The 18,558-nt window shown below is 42.4% G+C and overlaps 1 protein-coding gene across 1 annotated transcript in view; it reads right to left on the bottom strand.

The window, feature by feature from the left end:
• Nucleotides 1-14,942, bottom strand: part of dnah1 (dynein, axonemal, heavy chain 1) — a 333,655-nt gene extending 318,713 nt beyond the window's left edge. Inside the window, exons 1-5 of the mRNA XM_067999000.1 lie at nt 14,859-14,942; nt 6,222-6,421; nt 4,985-5,057; nt 4,087-4,261; nt 3,021-3,177 (exon numbers count right to left, since the gene is read on the bottom strand). Coding sequence (XP_067855101.1) covers nt 3,021-3,177; nt 4,087-4,261; nt 4,985-5,057; nt 6,222-6,401 — 585 coding nt within the window. The 5' untranslated portion in view covers nt 6,402-6,421; nt 14,859-14,942. The remainder of the gene's footprint in view (nt 1-3,020; nt 3,178-4,086; nt 4,262-4,984; nt 5,058-6,221; nt 6,422-14,858) is intronic.
• Nucleotides 14,943-18,558: the final 3,616 nt, after the last annotated feature.

Genomic DNA, 18,558 nt, shown 5'->3' with positions numbered 1-18,558 from the left:
CTCTTGCTTGTGATGTTCTACTTGGTCAGTCCCCATCTTAACTGTGCCATTAAGGGCAGTTTGAGGAAAAAAGGCCCATATGTTTTCCCATAAAAAGGGAAAAACTCCTCAAGGAACAGCACCTGTATTAGTTAGTTTCAGAGTAGCATAGGTGGAGGTCTGGAAGCAGCTCATCCATCATTTTGATCATGATGGTGTGTGGTACAGGAAGACAAATCTGTTGAAACAAACCTCACACTCTACACAACAAATGACTACAGTATTTCTCCCCATCTTCTCCCTTTGCATGGTGCAGTCCACCTAATTTCCCTCCAGCTGGGGCATTATGGACCAGAAGGTGCTCCACCACTAGCTCCAAAATTAATCAACCAAAGATGCAATTTAATCAACAGGAGGAATCAAGGAATTTCAGTTTCCCCATTTCCACAAAAAAGAATGACTCACCTTTACAAACAGTTGTGTCTCTGACCCCCAACAGGGAACTGAGGAGACTTTGCTGACCAAGGCAAGTAATTCTGAGTGACAGGGAGCCTTGGTTTGGCTTGAGCTAGTAGATTGCCCTTTCATATTTTTCTAATTCTATGTTATTTTTTGACAAATACAGTAATGACTATTATGTACCAATTGCCTTGCCCTTGCCTGTTTTAATCCATCATGACATTACAGTTTTGTATCAATAACTTGGGGGTTCAGCCCTTGAAACTGATAACTTTAATGGATAATATTTTTCTCAGTTTCTTATCCAACCCATTCTTAATTGAAATGCATTGTCTGGACTGTGAATATCTGGCATTGTTTTCACTTAGCCAGCCATCTCATTGACTGTTTATGAGGTTACATCATCGGCAGGGGGTGGCGTGATGAATGACTAAACATTGAAAAGTGTTCTCGTATTGTATAGCAGTAATTACTAAGGCAAACAGGAAAGGTAGGTCTATAGAATACCACTCTAAGTGCTACTGACACTGCAGATAACATTGGTGAGACCACACATGGAGTAATATGTGCTGTTTTGATCACTAGCCACATGAAGAGAAAGAGCTCAAAGAGGAGCAACACATATGGTTCCGATTTTTAGATAGCTGTGTTATAAGGGAAGCTGTGGAAGTTAACTCTATTCTCACTGAATAAAGAATGGACAAACACGACCAAAGAAACACGACCAAAGTTTTTAAAAAATGTCATGAAGGAAATGTGGTAAATGTCGAGAAATGTTTTGAACAGAACCAAAACTAGCATAAGGAAGAGTATTACAACTAAGGCAACCACAAGCTAAATAAATGAAAGGGGTTACTTCTTCACTTTGTTAAATTTTGGTATAGACTGCCACCTGATGAAACAAAACTGGACTCTGTTAAAGGATTCAAAAAGGGAATGAATAGATTCCTGATTCTACAAGGAGTAGAGAATTCTCCTTGGCATTGCCAGCTCGGCATTCGTATAGGTTGGAAACAAAGATTAGAATCTAAGCAACAGGGCAACTTGAATAGACTGATTGACCTTTTCTTATTCGTACTTTCCTATCTATTTATTTTTGGACTGGTTGGTGCAGTGAGTTAGATAAAGGCCTTTCAGTGCCAGGGAGCAGGTTTGAGTCCAGGCCAGATTGATGGGATAATATCTATTGTATCAGCTGGCTGTAAGAGTGCCACATGAGATTTTGGACGATATCATTCCAATTCCTAGTGAAGATGGGCCCATAGCACAAAATTGCCCCTAATGGGCGCAAAAAATTAGAAATTGCTCTGCACACTGTTTTTGGCTCAGTCAGTAGCACTTTCTGGATCAGAAGACTGTCAGTTCAAGCCCATGCCAGGAGTTTGAGCTCAAAATCTAAGCTGACACTCCAATGTGGTATTGAGGGAGTGCTGTAGTCAGAGGTGTTAGGCCTTCATTGCTGTCTGCCTGTTCGACTGAATGTTAAAGATCTTCTCTGGCAATATTCGAAGAAGAGAGGGAGTTCTCTTGGCCATCAATTATTCCCTTAACCATCATCACTAAAACAGATTAACCAGTCACTTATTGCAAACTGGCTGCTGCGCTTGCCTACAGCAAAACAGTAACTATACATAAAAAGTAATTAATTGGTTGTAAAGCACTTTGGGTCATCATGAAGTTGTGAAAGCTGATATAAAAATGCAAGCTCTTCCTTGGCAGCAAAACATCCTGTTTTTGTTGGTAATGGTTGAGAGACAGATGTTGGCCAAGACCTTGTGGGATTTAGTTGCGTGTAAGTATCTCTGCCAGTCGTTTTTTATTTTTTAACACATATATTAGGAGGTGTTTACATTTCATACTAAAGCTAATTCATGTACCGCTATCTTACTGCATTTCAGGTCAGAATGGATCAATTTTAAAGGACTTGAGCGTTGCAATGGAACCTTCATTCAAATCCTGCTCAGACTGATGGGGAAAAAAGTTTGCTTTCTCTATTGGCTTTAAGGACCAATGCAAAACGAGCTGGGTCAGTTTCAATCCAATTCCTATTGACCACGGCCCATAACTTGGTATAAATTGCCACTAAGGGAAGCCACAGGTTTATTGATGATGGAAGTGAAACAGCCGATTGGGTGTATTCTTTTGAGCTTGGGGATAAGGCATATTGTTGGGACAGAGTGGCAAGAGCCTTATTCTGCAACTACACTCAATCAGGCAGGAAAATGATGCTGATACTGGGTGCACAAGATGCAGAGGTGTTCTAGTCTCAGCAGTGACATCCCTCAACTTGTTGAGCACAAAATAAAAAACACTAGTTTCCTAATTTGTTACATGTTTTGTAATAAAATATATATACAATTCTAGAAATTACCATCACTGATACTAGTGTTTGAACATTTAATGCATTCATAAGATAGTCCTCTGCCCACTATTTCAACAAAGGTGCTTACCCATTTTAAAATACAGGAATTAATACCTCCATTAAATTAACAGTGAGAGGATTGTATTACAAATGCATTAGATGTTCATCTGCTTATATCACTAACAATAATATCTGACCTATGGAGAGATCTGTACAGCACCTCTAAAGGAAGGTATACAGTGAATTGCGCTGGATTCTTCGCACTCTTGGCGCGATTCTTTTCCGGTCCAGAGTGGCATGGCATCAACTTGTCTGAATTAATTCCTTCAATCTTAAGCAGATGTTTAAGATTATGACTCTGGTACTGACGTCTTAGCCTGTTAGGAAACAAGGATTATACAACATTAAACACCTTTACTGCACATGATCAACTCATAACATAAAAAAAGAACCTCTATGCCTGAAGTCATGGGCACAGTTCATAGATGAATGCATTTCATAGTTAGATATTCGAACAAAGAATCATCCATTTTGTAGTGACCAGTCCCGATCCCTAGTTCAGCCCCTGGTCTCAATCTAACTTTTAAAGAATATTGCCAAGTAAGCTAAAGTCTGGCCTCTGATATTGCATTATAAAATATGTTGATTTAGGGACTGGTTTAGGAAAATTAGGTGAAAAAATAGGTTGCAGCAATTTCGTCACTCTCTTTGCCTCACTGTCTCTCTTCCCTCCTTCAAAAGCCTCCCCAAAGCTTACCTTTTTGATAATGTTTTTGGTTTCTTGCCCTAACATTTCTCCTGTTTCCTGCTAAGTGTCCATTGCTCCTTCGATAAAGTGCCTTGAGGCATTTTGTCGTGTGTACAGCGGTATATAAATGTTAGTTGATATTGAATGTTAGGGCCGGGATGTTCTGCTTCTGTGCCCTGTGGCCCGTGATTTTCATACCATTAAATTAATGGGTAGAAAATTGCAGGTTGGGGAGCACACAAGAGGAAAATCCCAGTTTAGGTGCGTTCATTTAGGGGCATAGTTACAGATTGTCCAATAACATTAACAGTAAACCTGGGTTTAAAGTAACTATAGAAAGAGCACTTCTAGGTGACCGACGACCAGCCTAGATTTTCTGTCAGCTTCACATCCGTCACCAATGTTCTATCATGCTGGCATAGTGAATGTTCAACATTCGTTGTGCCAACATAATAGAAACTTTACCAACACCAGTAGCCTGCTACTGCCTATCTAAAGCCTTATAAAGGAAACACAACAATGAAACGAAAAGCATTACCTTTCAATCTCAAGTTTGCGAGGACGCTGTCCGGGCACCACTTGAAATGGAATTTGCACTTTTGGCTCAAAGGATTTCAGTGGAAAGTCTGTCCTTTTCACCAATTCTGTACTAGATCCATATATTTGTGATTCTAGATGTGTTGTAATGTTGTCAGGCCCATGGAAAGCAGAGACTGAAATGAGAGCATAAGTGTTGTTAGGCATAGATAAGCAAAGTGCAACAGATCCAGTCCAACAGAGAACAGCATGGTCCCTATAGAGAAACTATGTTGACCAATTTCTGGAAGTAAAACAAATTCTAGAAATGAGACATTGCATGTAGGGACCCATAACATGTTTTACGCTAGCAAAGTTTGAATCAGTTTGTCCAAATCATTTGTTTCACTTTGGTAGTCTTACTCCAGTGAATATAGCTCAACTTCCATGTTCAAATGAAGTCCATGATCCACACAGGAGAGGAGAAAGAGTATGCCACTGGGATACCAAGCTTTTAAAAAAGTTTGGCACTTTATAGTACTCATGGTGGCATATGGTTTTACCCTCAACCTTGCTGCATATTGAAGGAGGTGGCAACAGAGAGGTCAAGTCCATGCATTAAGGCAAGAAACAGATAGAAAAAAACAAAATGATCCAAGTGCTCCAGGTCAAAAGGTGAATGAGGGAAGATAGGAGAACAGCTTTATATTTGGAGATTGAACTACATTCAATGAATGAGAAATACCTTATTAAAATCTAACATTGGGAAATCTAACATTTGTTCAACGCCTCTGCTACACTATTGGGGGTAGATCTTGACTTTGTGCGATTGTGTAAAACAGGTAATATCAAGTCGGCAGCCCGCTTTACATCTCTCCCGGTTTTTATTTCCATTGAAGTCACAGTCAATAGGTACTTACCTTCAGGAGTATAGTGTTGCTGGCCTGACTGATTTAACAAGTGCCGCGTTACCTCAGGACCTTCCTGAACATCCTGAGAAAAGAAAATTAAAATAACATGCTATAAGACTCAAACTCTTCCAAAGACAGTTATTAAGAACTGTATATGCTGTCCAAGCACTGAGGAAGGTATCTTCAGGCAGAAGCATTGTAAGCCAGCATCTGAGACATCAGGGTATAAATTGGTCTTGGGCAGTAGTGCAAAACGGGCCATAGCGAATCTGCCTGACTTTCTTTTCCAAATGGAGTTTTTAATTGAATATCACCTCCATTTTCAATTTTCTCAGCTGATTAAATCCCAGTGTTCAAATGTAGCTCGATCTCAGGGCTGTAATATATATCAAAAGGAGAGTGTTTGAACCCTGGAATTTAGTTAATCAGGAAACAGACAAGTGTATCCTTATTGCTTGACCCTCACGTAGCAATGCATGATGTCACAGAATAGCAAGACATGGGTTTCCATCTGAAGACTGCCACTCTGGATTGCTGATTGCAGACATGGGGAGGTAAAGAACACAGTCCAGGTCCTTCTGACAGGTCAGACATAAAAATTAGAGGGGGCACTCACTAAGTCACTTTCATGCATTTCCTAGCAGCTAGTACAAGAGCTGCTTTGCCACAGTAGGTCAGTAACCTGCCTGCAATTGATGCTTGGCTCATTAACCTGAATAAGGGGAGTGAAAGGGGAGGAAAATGGGAGCTACATACTCGCATCAAAACATGATTTCCCCGCTACCTGGTTGACTGCCCCTGATCTGGCATCACAATAGCTTACCTAATTCACAGAGTGTGCAGCAAAGATTCTGCTGGGGGGGGAAGAGGGAGGGCAATGGTTGCATTGTTTGATTTATGGAACAATAACCTATTCTTACTACAGGGTTAGATTTTGAACTAGATCTAAAATCTATCCCGAGGTATAATCAAACCAGGTCAGTATACTACCAGATTTTTAATATAATGTGGCGTACTCAGGACTTGCCTTGACTGGAATGGAATCGGGACATTTACATGCTGCAGATTAGCGTTACTATAAACAAAATACAGACAAAGCACCAGTGTGTCTGTAATGCACCTGGCATAGCACAGAGCAAACTGTGTTTATTAATGGGGTTTTCTAGACACATTGCATAGGAACTCAACACCGTTAGAGGTGGTTTTGGCCAATATATGGCATGCAGTGGACATTCGTGGCACTTACCCCCAGAACAGTTGATGCTCCTGCGGCAAGGATCTCTGAATAGAAACCCCTTGGTTTGATAGCAGGGTATTTTCTCACAGACAGCTCTTCAATCACAGAATTCCTGGAATCCAGTAAGATGCCTTTAGATGACTTTGATTTATTTTTTGCAGAGATTTTCAATCTATTATTCATATCCATTCTTTATCAGAATTTAGAGGCTGAAACAAAGTACAATTACATTCTTAGAAGTGTTTCTTAACACTCAATACAGTTCACTAGAATAGAGATGATTGAGGGCAGATCTAATAGAGGTGTATGAAGTTATAAGGAATTTTGATAAAGTAAGTAAGGAAAATGTATTTCCACTGATTGCTAAGTTGGTAACCAGGGAGCATATAAATTTAAGATAATCACCAAATGAACAAAAGGCGAGGTTAGGAGATTTTTTTTCAACACAGAGCACTGTTAGGACATAGAATGCCCGACGAGAAATAGTGGTGTAAGCAGAATCCATAATAGCTTTTAACAACAACAACAAAACAACAACAATTTGCATTTATGTGGCACCTTTAAAGTAGTAAACCGTCCCAAGGCGCTTCACCGGAGTGATTATCAACCAAAATTTGACACCAAGCCACATAAGGAGGTAGTAGGACAGGTGACCAAAAGCTTGGTCAAAGAGGTAGGTTTTAGGGAGCGTCTTAAAGGAGGAGAGAGAGGTAGAGAGTTGGAGAGATTTAGAGAGGGAATTCCAGAGCTTAGGACCTTGGCAGCTGAAGGCACGGCCGCCAAAGGTGGTGTGATGAAAATTGGGGATGCGCAAGAGGCCAGAATTGGAGGAGCACAGAGATCTCGGTGGGTTGTAGGGCTGGAGGAGGTTACAGAGATAGGGAGGGGCGAGGCCATGGAGGGATTTGAAAACAAGGATGAGAATTTTAAAATTGAGGCATTCCTGGACCAGGAGCACAGGGGTGATGGGAGAACGGGACTTGGTGCGAGTTAGGATACAGGTAGCAGAGTTTTGGATAAGCTCAAGTTTATGGAGGGTGGAAGACGGGAAGCCAGCCAGGAGAGCATTGGAATAGTTGAGTCTAGAGGTGGCAAAGGCACAGATGAGGGTTTCAGCAGCAGATGAACTGAAGCTGGGGCGGAGATGGACGATGTTATGGAGGTGGAACGAGGCGGTCTTGGTGATGGAACGGATATGTGGTTGGAAGTTCATCTCAGGATCAAATAAGATGCTAAGATTGTGAACGGTCTGGATCAGCCTCAGACAGTGGGTAGGGAGAGGGATGCAGTCGGTAGCTAGGGAACGGAGTTTGCGGCAAGGACCAAAGATAATGGCTTCAGCCTTTCCAATATTTAGTTGGAGGAAATTTTTGCTCATCCAGTCGGACAAGCCATGTGACAAACGTGAGACAGTGTAGGGGTCGAGAGAGGTGGTAGCGAGGTAGAACTGGGTGTCGCAGCCAGCATGTGGAATCTGATGAGGTGTTTTCAGATGATGTCGCCGCCAAGAGGCAGCATGTAGATGAGAACTGGGAGAGGACCGAGAGAAGATCCTTGGGGGACTCCAGAGGTAACAGTGCAGGAGCGGGAAGAGAAGCCATTGCAGGTGATTCTCTGGCTACGAATGGATAAATAAGAATGGAACCAGGCAAGTGCAGTCCCACCCAGCTGGACGATGGAGAAGAAGCATTGGAGGAGGATGGTATGGTCAACCATGTTTAAGGCTGCAGACAGGTCAAGAAGGATGAGGAGGGATAGTTTACCATGGTCATAGTCGCATAGGACGTCATTTGTGACTTTGATAAGGGCCGTTTCAGTACTGTGGCAGGGGCAGAAACCTGATTGGAGGGATTCAAACCCTCAAATGGAGTTGCGGGAAAGAGTATTGGATAAATATTTGAAAAATAAAAATTTGATAGGGTATGGGGAAAGGGCAGGGATGTGGGACTGTGGATAGTTCTTTCAGCGAGCCAGCACAGACGTGATAGGCCAAATGGCTTCCTCCTGTGCTTTAAAATTCTATGATTCTCTGAGCAGGAGCTGGCTTGCACAAACCTCAGTAGAAAACGTCTTATGGTATAACGTACTTTTGATGTGGATAAACAAAAGGGTGCGCAGGAAACCTGAAATGTATACACAATGCCCATTACAAAAGGTTGAAAAGAAGTATTTGGATGTGAATACTGGCCAGTTAATATACAGCTATTAACAAGGTCCATCATCAACAAGCCCTGTATTTATGGAACTCTTGAACATACTACCTGGAGGCCCAACTAGTTCCTCACTTATTTGCTTGAGGATGCTAAGATTTATGGTAACATTGCATGCTTTGAATTTATTCCTGACAGCTGTACGCCACTAACAAAGATACACAATGTGCGTAACAACTGCCTGTACAAACCCAAATTATTATATAAAGGATATTTGGTGGCAAGGCATTGAAAAAGAATACCGGGGGGGGGGGGGTGGAGATTTCCTCTGGTTGCATGTGTTCACAACATCATAAACATGGCAGGAATAGCACCAATCAATGCTTTTTCTAGCAAAATTGTAAGGTTTTCCAAAAAAATGTATTTACTATTTTGCTAGAAACTGAGAAGAGGAAATCTTCTCACTATGTTTACATCTTCCCACTACATTTACAGTGTTATAACAACCAGTAGAAATCCTTCCCCAAAGACAGAGGCAGAGGCCTACCTGAAACATGCAACCTTGACTGGAGAGTGATCAGCTCCTATAGTTGCTCTTCTTAACATTGTCTCAGCTAATTCATAATAATTTTACAAAGGCACTTGGAGGTACTTAGCACTGTATTGAAAGATCCCTGGTTCAATCCCCAGTTTGTTCTAATTCAGCTGATATCAATCATAGCACTATAATTGGCCCCAGCACCCTGAGTCAGACAGGAAAATTTACCAAGATTCTCACTCATATCTACTATCCAACAACACCTGCTGCAAATGCGCACTCATTTACCTTGGGTGAGGACATCCGGCTCAGATGTAACGCCTCACAATCAAGTAGGCTGACAATATTTACTGTCTGGGTTCACACATTAAAATTAGCCACTCGGATGAGATACGTTAGGACATTTGGCCCATGGAACCATATTTGTGCAAGGAATCAATGCATTCAGGAGAGGAGGATGTGAGAAAATAATTTTCAAAGAAATAAAAACTAAGCCTCAGGAGTGCCTTTCTTGAAAAATAACATGTGCCACAACTGCTTGGTTAACACTGCATAGTTTGAAAGTATAGGAAGGAGTCCCACAGCAGTATTTTCAGTGGGAAGCATAGTAGCTCCGTGCTCGCTCACTATATACCACATGGAGCATGTGCCAAAACTCGTACAATCCAAACAGGCTTTTAAAACCCAAGCTTGGCATTGCCTAATCACTACTATTTCTTGATTTACCTAATCTGCTCTCTTACACCTTTCAATCTCAGTGGTACCCTGCACTATGGGCTTTGATTCTACACAGGTTCCTCATAAAACAAAACAGAACTGTTTATTATGACCTCATAGCATGTGATATCATAATTCAGAAGGGCAAAACACATATTAGCCAACTGAAGGAGATGGAGTCTACCTACTACTTTTATATATAAATTGATCTTCCGTGGCATTGCTCATGGACACAAGTAAAATAAAACGTGTCACTCTCTTCTTATAACTGTCTCTGCTTATCTCTACTCTCTGATTCTTTCTGTTCCCTCCTTCTGTCTTTCTGTTGCTTTTAGTCTACTGATGCTCCTCTTTATCTCTCTCTTTCCCATTCTGTATGGTTCTCATTGTCATCTCTATATCTCTACATATAAAGATCCGGTCCTTCGAGCCTGCTCTGCCATTCAATATGATCATGGCTGATCCTCTATCTCAATACCATATTCCCGCTCTCTCCCCATACCCCTTGATGCCTTTTGTGTCTAGAAATCTATCTATCTCCTTCTTAAATATATTCAGTGACTGAGCCTCCACAGCCTTCTGTGGTAGAGAATTCCACATGTTCACCACCCTCTGAGTGAAGAAATTTCTCCTCATCTCAGTCCTAAATGTCCTTCCCCTGTATCCTGAGACTGTGACCCCTCATTCTGGACCCCCCAGCCAGGGGAAACATCCTCCCTGCATCAAGTCTGTCTAGCCCTGTCAGAATTTTTTACGTTTCAATGAGATCCCCTCTCATTCTTCTAAACTCGAGTGAATACAGGCAGAGTCGACCCAATCTCTCCTCATACGATGTCCTGCCATCCCAGGAATCAGTCTGGTGAACCTTCGCTGCACTCCCTCTATGGCAAGTATATCCTTTCTTAGGTAAGGAGACCAAAACCGCACACAATACTCCAGGTGTGGTCTCACCAAGACCCTGTATAACTGCTGTAAGGAATCTTACAACACCAGGTTATAGTCCAACAATTTTATTTTAAAATCACAAGCTTTCGGAGATTATCCCCTTCGTCAGGTGAATGAGTGAAAGATTCTCAAATCGCATATCTTATATTAGGCTGGGACAGCATCACACCAATCAAAAGGTGTCGTTGTTGTTCAAACAGGCCAGTCACGGAGAACAGCACGTCCCAGTACACTGGATATACATTGTGTCAATTACACAGACAGAAAGAAAGAGACCCAAATGGCATTGAGAGAGAGAGAGAGAATATTAAAACACATAACTTTTTTTTCCCCTTTTTGCTGGTGGGGTTACGTGTAGCGTGACATGAACCCAAGATCCCGGTTGAGGCCGTCCTCATGGGTGCGGAACTTGGCTATCAACTTCTGCTCGACGATTTTGTGTTGTTGTGTGTCTCGAAGGCCGCCTTGGAGAATGCTGACCCGAAGATCAGTGGCTGAATGTCCTTGACTGCTAAAGTGTTCCCCGACTGGGAGGGAACCCTCCTGTCTGGCGATTGTTGCGCGGTGTCCGTTCATCCGTTCATCCGTTGTCGCAGTGTCTGCATGATCTCGCCAATGTACCATGCTCCGGGGCATCCTTTCCTGCAACGTATGAGGTAGACAACGTTGGCCGAGTCACAGGAGTATGAACCATGTACCTGGTGGGTGGTGTCCTCTCATATGATGGTGGTATCCGTGTTGATGATCTGGCATGTCTTGCAGAGGTTGCCGTGGCAGGGTTGTGTGGTGTCGTGGACGCTGTTCTCCTGAAAGCTGGGTAATTTGCTGCGAACGATGGTCTGTTTGAGGTTGGGTGGCTGTTTGAAGGCGAGTAGTGGAGGCGTGGGGATGGCCTTAGCGAGGTGTATAACTGCTGTAAGACATCCTTGCTCCTGTACTCAAATCCTTTTGCAATGAATGCCAACATACCATTTGCCTTCCTAACTGCTTGCTGCGCCTGCATGTTTGCTTTCAGTGACTGGTGTACAAGGCCACCCAGGTCCCTTTGTACATCAACATTTCCCAATCTATCACCACTTAAATAATACTCTGCCTTTCTGTTTTTCCTTCCGAAGTGGATAACTTCACATTTATCCACATTATACTGCGTCTGCCATGTATTTGCCCACTCACTCAACTTGTCTAAATTGCTTTGAAGCCTCTTTGCATCCTCCTCACAACACACAATCTCACCTAGTTTTGTGTCGTCAGCAAACTTGGAAATATTACATTTGATTCCCTCATCCAAATCATTGATATATATTGTGAATAGCTGGGGCCCAAGCACCGATCCCTGCGGTACCCCACTAGTCACCGCCTGCCACCCTGAAAAAGACCCATTTATTCCTACTCTCTGTTTCCTGTTGGTTAACCAATTTTCAATCCATGCCAGTATATTACCCCTAATCCCATGTGCTTTAATTTTGCACACTAACCTCTTATGTGGGACTTTATCAAAGGCCTTCTAAAAATCCAAATACACCACATTCACTGGTTCTCCCTTATCTATTCTACCAGTTACATCCTCAAAAAACTCCAGTAGGTTTGTCAAACGTGATTTCCCTTTCATAAATCCATGTTGACTTTGTCTAATCCCGTTGATATTTTCTAAGTGTCCAGTAATCACATCCTTTATAATAGACTCTAGCATTTTCCCTACTACTGATGTTAGGCTAACTGGTCTGTAGTTCCCTGTTTTCTCTCTCCCTTCTTTTTTAAATAGTGGGGTTACATTTGCCACCCTCCAATCTGCAGAAACTGTTCCATAATCTATAGAATTTTGGAAGATGGCAACCAATGCATCCATTATTTCCATGGCTACCTCTTTTAGTACTCTGGGATGCAGATTATCAGGCCCTGAGGATTTATTGTCTTTCAGTCCCATTAATTTCTCAAGCACTATTTTTTTACTAATGCTAATCTCCTTTAATACCTCCTTCTCACTAGACCTTTGGTTCCCTAGCATTTCTGGGAAGTTATTTGTGTCCTCTTCTATGACGAAGGAACCAAAGTATTTATTTAATTGCTCTGCCATTTTCTTGTTCCCCATTGTAAATTCTCCCGTTTCTGACTATAAGACATTTGTCTTCACTAGTCTTTTTCTTTTTACATGCTTGTAGAAGCTTTTACAGTCCGCTTTTATGTTCCTTGCACATTTACTCTCATACTCTATTTTTCTTCTCTTAATCAATCTCTTGGTCCTTTTTGCTGAATTCTAAACTGCTCCCAATCCTCAGGCTTGCTACTTTTTCTGGCAACTTTATATGACTCCTCTTTGGATTTAATACTATCCTTAATTTCTTTTGTTAGGCATGGTTGGGCCGCTTTTCCTTTTGTGTTTTTGTGCCAGAAAGGAATGTATAAGTGTTGCAATTCATGTATTCATTCCTTAAATGTTAGCCATTGCCTATCCACCGTCATGCCTTTTAATGAAGCTCCCCAATCTATCATAGCCAACTCACTCCTCATCCTTTCGTAGTTTCCTTTGTTTAGATTTAGTACCCTGTTTGTCTTCAACTCTTATTCTTTCTTTTTCCCTTTACTATAACCAATTAGGTATGGCAATGATTGTGAACATCGCTGTGAAGGTTTTTTTACAGCAAATATGCACACATAGCCACAAATGATACTTTATTTTATCTAATTCCTGGATATTTTCTCAACCAATCATGCGAGGGAGCTGCTTTTGCAAACTAACAAGTCGGATTAATAGGTCTTTACTTCCAGTATGTCTTAGCGGCCACTCTTTCTACAAAATATGGTTGGTGGGCCTGGCATGTGCCTGGGAAGTGTGGCTTTATGCCAAGGGAAGAGAACAGAGATAGGCCAGGAGAGAAGAGCATAGGTGGTTATAAGTATTGTTTCAGTTCCGCTCAAAGCACTGAGATGTCTCTGGTCAAATTCACCAATGCTATTTTATGTGATTGTCACCATTGCATAGTACTCCTCCCTTCCCTAATTGCAGCTTTTGACACAGTTGTTCACTCCATTGTCCTCTCCTCTGTGCTCCATCTCCATGGAAAAGCCTTATTGGGGTTCTACTCATACCTGTTCCAACATAGTCAGTACATCCACCTCTAATGGCTTTTCCTCTCACTCCCACATGGTCACCTCTGGTATTCCACAAAGCTCCCTTTTTGTTTTAGTGGCATCATTTGTTAACCTTGGGTCAGCTTCCATATGCTTGCCAATGATATTCAAGTTTACCTTTGCATTACCATCCACAACAACTGCTGTGGTGTACTGGATGAGGCAAAACTGTCTCAAACTCAGCAAGGGCAACATTGAACCTATCCTGTTGGACTCCTGCCAAAAGCCTGGCGACTGGGGCACAAACAAGTTCCATGCCCCTTCCCAACTACTTACTCAGACTGAATTAACAGGAGTAGAATTTCCGCTGGGGTTCTCGATCTCCCAGTCTAACTTTGGCGGAAGATTAGCAGCAACCTGGTTGGGGATTCTAAGAGTAGGAGGCACAGTCTAAAAATTAGAGCCAGACCTTTCAGGAGTGAGATTAGAAAACATTTCTACACACAAAGGGTGGTAGAAGTTTGGAACTCTCTTCCGCAAACGGCAATTGATACTAGCTCAATTGCGAAATTTAAATCTGAGATAGATAGCTTTTTGGCAACCAAAGGTATTAAGGGATATGGGCCAAAGGCGGGTATATGGAGTTAGATCACAGATCAGCCATGATCTTATCAAATGGAGGAGCAGGCACGAGGGGCTGAATGGCCTACTCCTGTTCCTATGTTCCTAAACGATGCAAACGGCCGTATCTACCATTTCGCTTGGCTTTCTGTCGAAGTTACGGGGAGTAATTAGCGAAATCCCGCGGAAGTTCTGCCCCACAGTGTCCACATACTGAGTTATAACAGAAAGCTTCACATCCAAACACATATTGTATATCATTTAAAGATTTGAAAGATATTCAGATTTTGGATATTTTGGCATTGGTGGACATAAAAAAAACAAAGAATCGGGACAGAACCGTTTGAAATGACACATTATCCCTCAGTTTTAATGGAGTCGATGTCCTGCCATTCTGAGTGCCGACTTTACCCAACTTATGAGCCCAAGAAAAGTGAAGGCCGCGACCCTGACAACACTCAGTGTCCAGGCTCACACCTGAGTATTAGGGCGAGATCGGGGCCAGAGGGAATCCCAGAAAGAGTCACCGCCACCGGGGCAGGAAAAAAAGGAAGAGAGAGAAATAAGAGGAATCCCCGCGCCGGCACCCTGTGCCCAGACTCCCACCTACGGTGCTGGGTTAATCCCGGTGTCTTGCTCAATCGGTCCGGGGCTCCCGCTTCCTTGGTCCCGGTCTCTGGCTCTGTCGCTCCACTGGGCCTCGGCCAGTATCCTGGCAACGGAACGCCACGCGCGGTTACTAGGGAGCAAGCACCAATCTCACTCGAGGGGTCAACAATAAAAACATATTTAAAACAACTAGCGACAGCACCTTCCAGACAGCTTTTCTTCATATTACGTCCAATGAATAAAATAAATGTTTCGTGCTGTAAGAGCTGAAACAGTTTTGATCTGAATTATTGTTTTATATTTCTCGACGAAGTGATTCCCCACCTCCTCCATTGCTTTGGAAGACGCCTCCGGAAATGGTGGCCTTGGGGTAAAGGGACCTCCTCTGGGCTCAGTGTTTTTACAGCGTGGGTCTGAGTTGTGTCACTCACTCAGGCAAAGCATCTAACCATCAGTGTTAATGTCCACATACAACACTTCTTTAATCCGCTGCCACACTGAGTGATGTGGAATAATTCAAGTGTGGTGCTGACCCCTGGTGCTGAGAAGTCATCAAACTCAGTGTGCCGGTTCCAATGTAGTTGCTGTATGCACCGTACAGTGTTGAACCTGGCTGACACACCTTTTGTGTCGTTATTTCTTCTTTCCCTTTAAGTCTTGGTTCGTTTTCTTTTGACAGATCCAGACTGGACAATTCCCAGGGAGTTCTTTTCCCAAAAGAGTCTTTTATGATATCAAAGTATATTCTTAAGAGGGGCAACTGAGCTCAAACTGATGGGATGAAAGACTCTGTTGGCTGTAAAGGGCCCGAGGTGAAATGAAATTAGTTTGCCCAGTCTTACTCTAGTTCCTAGTGGTCATGAGTCCACAGTTTTGATCTCCTTATCTAAGGAAGAATATACTTGCCTTAGAGGCGATGCAACAAAAGTTCACTAGATTAATTTCTGGGATGAGAGGGTTGTCCTATGAGGACAGGTTGAGTAGAATGGACCAATACACTCTGGAGTTTAGAAGAGTAAGAGGCGATCTCATTGAAACATATAAGATTATGAGGGGGCTTGACAGGGTAGATGCTGAGAGGTTGTTTCCCATGGTTGGAGAGTCTAGAACTAGAAGGCTTGGTTGCAGGATAAGGGGTCGGCCATTTAAGACTGAGATGAGGAGGAATTTCTTCACTCAGAGGGTTGTGAATCTTTGGAATTCTCTACCCCAGAGGACTGTGGATGCTGAGTCGTTGAATATATTCAAGGCTGAGATCGATAGATTTTTGGACTCTAAAGGAATCAAGGAGATTGGACAGGAAAGTGGAATTGAGGTCGAAGATCAGCCATGATCTGATTGAATGGCGGAGCAGGCTCGAGGGGCCATATGGCCTGCTCCTGCTCCTATTTCTTATGTTCTTATGTTCTTAACTGTGCCTAATTCACACTAAATTGGAAGTCTCATTCAGACAAGCTGCAAGATGGCTGCTGTGGGAAAAAGAAAGACTGTCACACTACGGCAGTACAAAGTGTTCTTGTGCGGTTGGGATTGAGTCATACTGTCAAGGGATAGTCAAATTGGACCTAAAAGATCCCACTGCACTATTCGAAGAAGAGCAGGGGAGTCCTGGTCAATAGTAATCCATCAAACAATATCACTAAAAAAAGGTTATCTGGTCATAGAATCATAGAATGGCTACAGCACAGAAGGAAGCCATTCGGCCCATCGAGCCCATGCCGGCTCTTCGTAAGAGCAATCCAGTTAGTCCCATTCCCCTGCTCTTTCCTCATAGCCCTGGCAAATTTTTTCCTTTCAAATATTTATCCAATTCCTTTTTGAAAGCCACGGTTAAATCTGCTTCCACCACCCATTTGGGCAGCGCATTCTAGATCATAACTACTCGCTGCGTAAAAAAGTTTTTCCTCATGTCGCCTTTGGTTCTTTTGCCAATCACCATAAATCTGTGTCCTCTGATTCTCGACCCCTCCGCCATTGGGAACAGTTTCTCTTTATTTACTTTATCTAAACCCTTCATGATTTCGAACACCTCTATCAAATCTCCACTTAACCTTCTCTGCCCGAAGGAGAACAACACCAGCTTCTCCAGTCTGTCCACGTAACTGAAGTCCCTCATTCCTGGAACCATTCCAGTAAATCTTTTCTGCACCCTCTCTAAGGCCTTCACATCCTTCTTAAAGTGCGATGCCCAGAATTAGACACAATACTCCAGCTGTGGCTGAACCATTGTTTTATAAAGATTTAACATAATTTCCTTGCTTTTCTACTCTATGCCTCTATTTATAAAGCCCTGGATCCCGTATGCTTTTTTAACCACTTTCTCAACCTGTCCCGCCACCTTCAAAGATTTGTGCATATATACCCCCAGGTCTTTCTGTTCCTGCACCCCCTTTAGAATTGTATCATTTAGTTTATATTGCCTCTCCTCATTCTTCCTGCCAAAATGTATCACTTCACACTTCTCTGCATTAAATTTTATCTGCCACGTGTCCATTCCATCAGCCTTTCTATGTCCTCTTGAAGTTTATTACTATCCTCCTCACTGTTTACTGCACTTCCAAGTTTTGTGTCATCTGTAAATTTAGAAATTGTGCCCTGTACACCCAAGTCCAAGTCATTAATATATATCAAAAAAGCGGTGGTCCTAATACCGACCCCTGGGAACACCAGTGTATACCTTCCTCCAATTCAAAAAACAACCGTTCACCAGTACTCTCTGTTTCCTGTCACTTAGCCAATTCCGTATCCATGCTGCCACTGCCCCTTTTATTCCATAGGCTTCAATTTTGTCAACAAGCTTATTATGTGGCACTTTATCAATCGCCTTTTGAAAGTCCATATACACAACATCAACCGTATTGCCCTTATCAACCCTCTCTGTTATGTCATCAAAAAACTCAATCAAGTTAGTTAAACACAATTTACCTTTAACAAATCCGTGCTGGCTGTCCTTTATTAATCCACACATGTCCAAGTGACTGTTAATTTTGTCCCAGATTATTGTTTCTAAAAGCTTCCCCACCACCGAGGTTAAACTGACTGGCCTGTAGTTGCTGGGTTTATCCTTATACCCCTTTTTTGAAAAGGGGTATAACATTTGCAATTCTCCAGTCCTCTGGCACCACCCCCATATCTAAGGAGGATTGGAAGATTATGGCCAGCATCTCCACAATTTCCACCCTTACTTCCCTCAGCAACCTAGGATGCATCCCATAGTGACCTATCTACTTGAGTACAGCCAGCCTTTCTAGTACCTCCTTTTTATCAATTTTTAGCCCATCCAGTATCTCAACTACCTCTTCTTTTACTGTGACTTTGGCAGCATCTTCTTCCTTGGTAAAGACAGATGCAAAGTACTCATTTAATACCTCAGCCATGCCCTTTGCCTCCATGCGTAGCTCTCCTTTTCGGTCTCTAAACAGCCCCACCCCTCCTTTTACTAGCCGTTTACTATTTATATGCCTATTGAAGACTTTTGGATTCCCTTTTATGTTAGTGCCAGTCTATTCTCATACTCTCTCTTTGCCCCTCTTATTTCCTTTTTCACTTCTCCTCTGTTCTTTCTATATTCAACTTGGTTGTCACTTCTATTATCAACCTGTCAGCTATCATACATCCTCTTTTTCTGCTTCATCTTACTCTCTATCTCTTTTGTCATACAGGGAGCTCTGGCTTTGGTTGCCCTACCTTTCCCCTT

The sequence above is a fragment of the Heptranchias perlo genome, chromosome 17 (assembly GCF_035084215.1).
Source record: "Heptranchias perlo isolate sHepPer1 chromosome 17, sHepPer1.hap1, whole genome shotgun sequence".
NCBI lineage: Eukaryota > Metazoa > Chordata > Chondrichthyes > Hexanchiformes > Hexanchidae > Heptranchias > Heptranchias perlo.
Note: the sequence above shows the minus strand (reverse complement) of the source record. Positions and strands in the feature narration are given on the sequence as shown.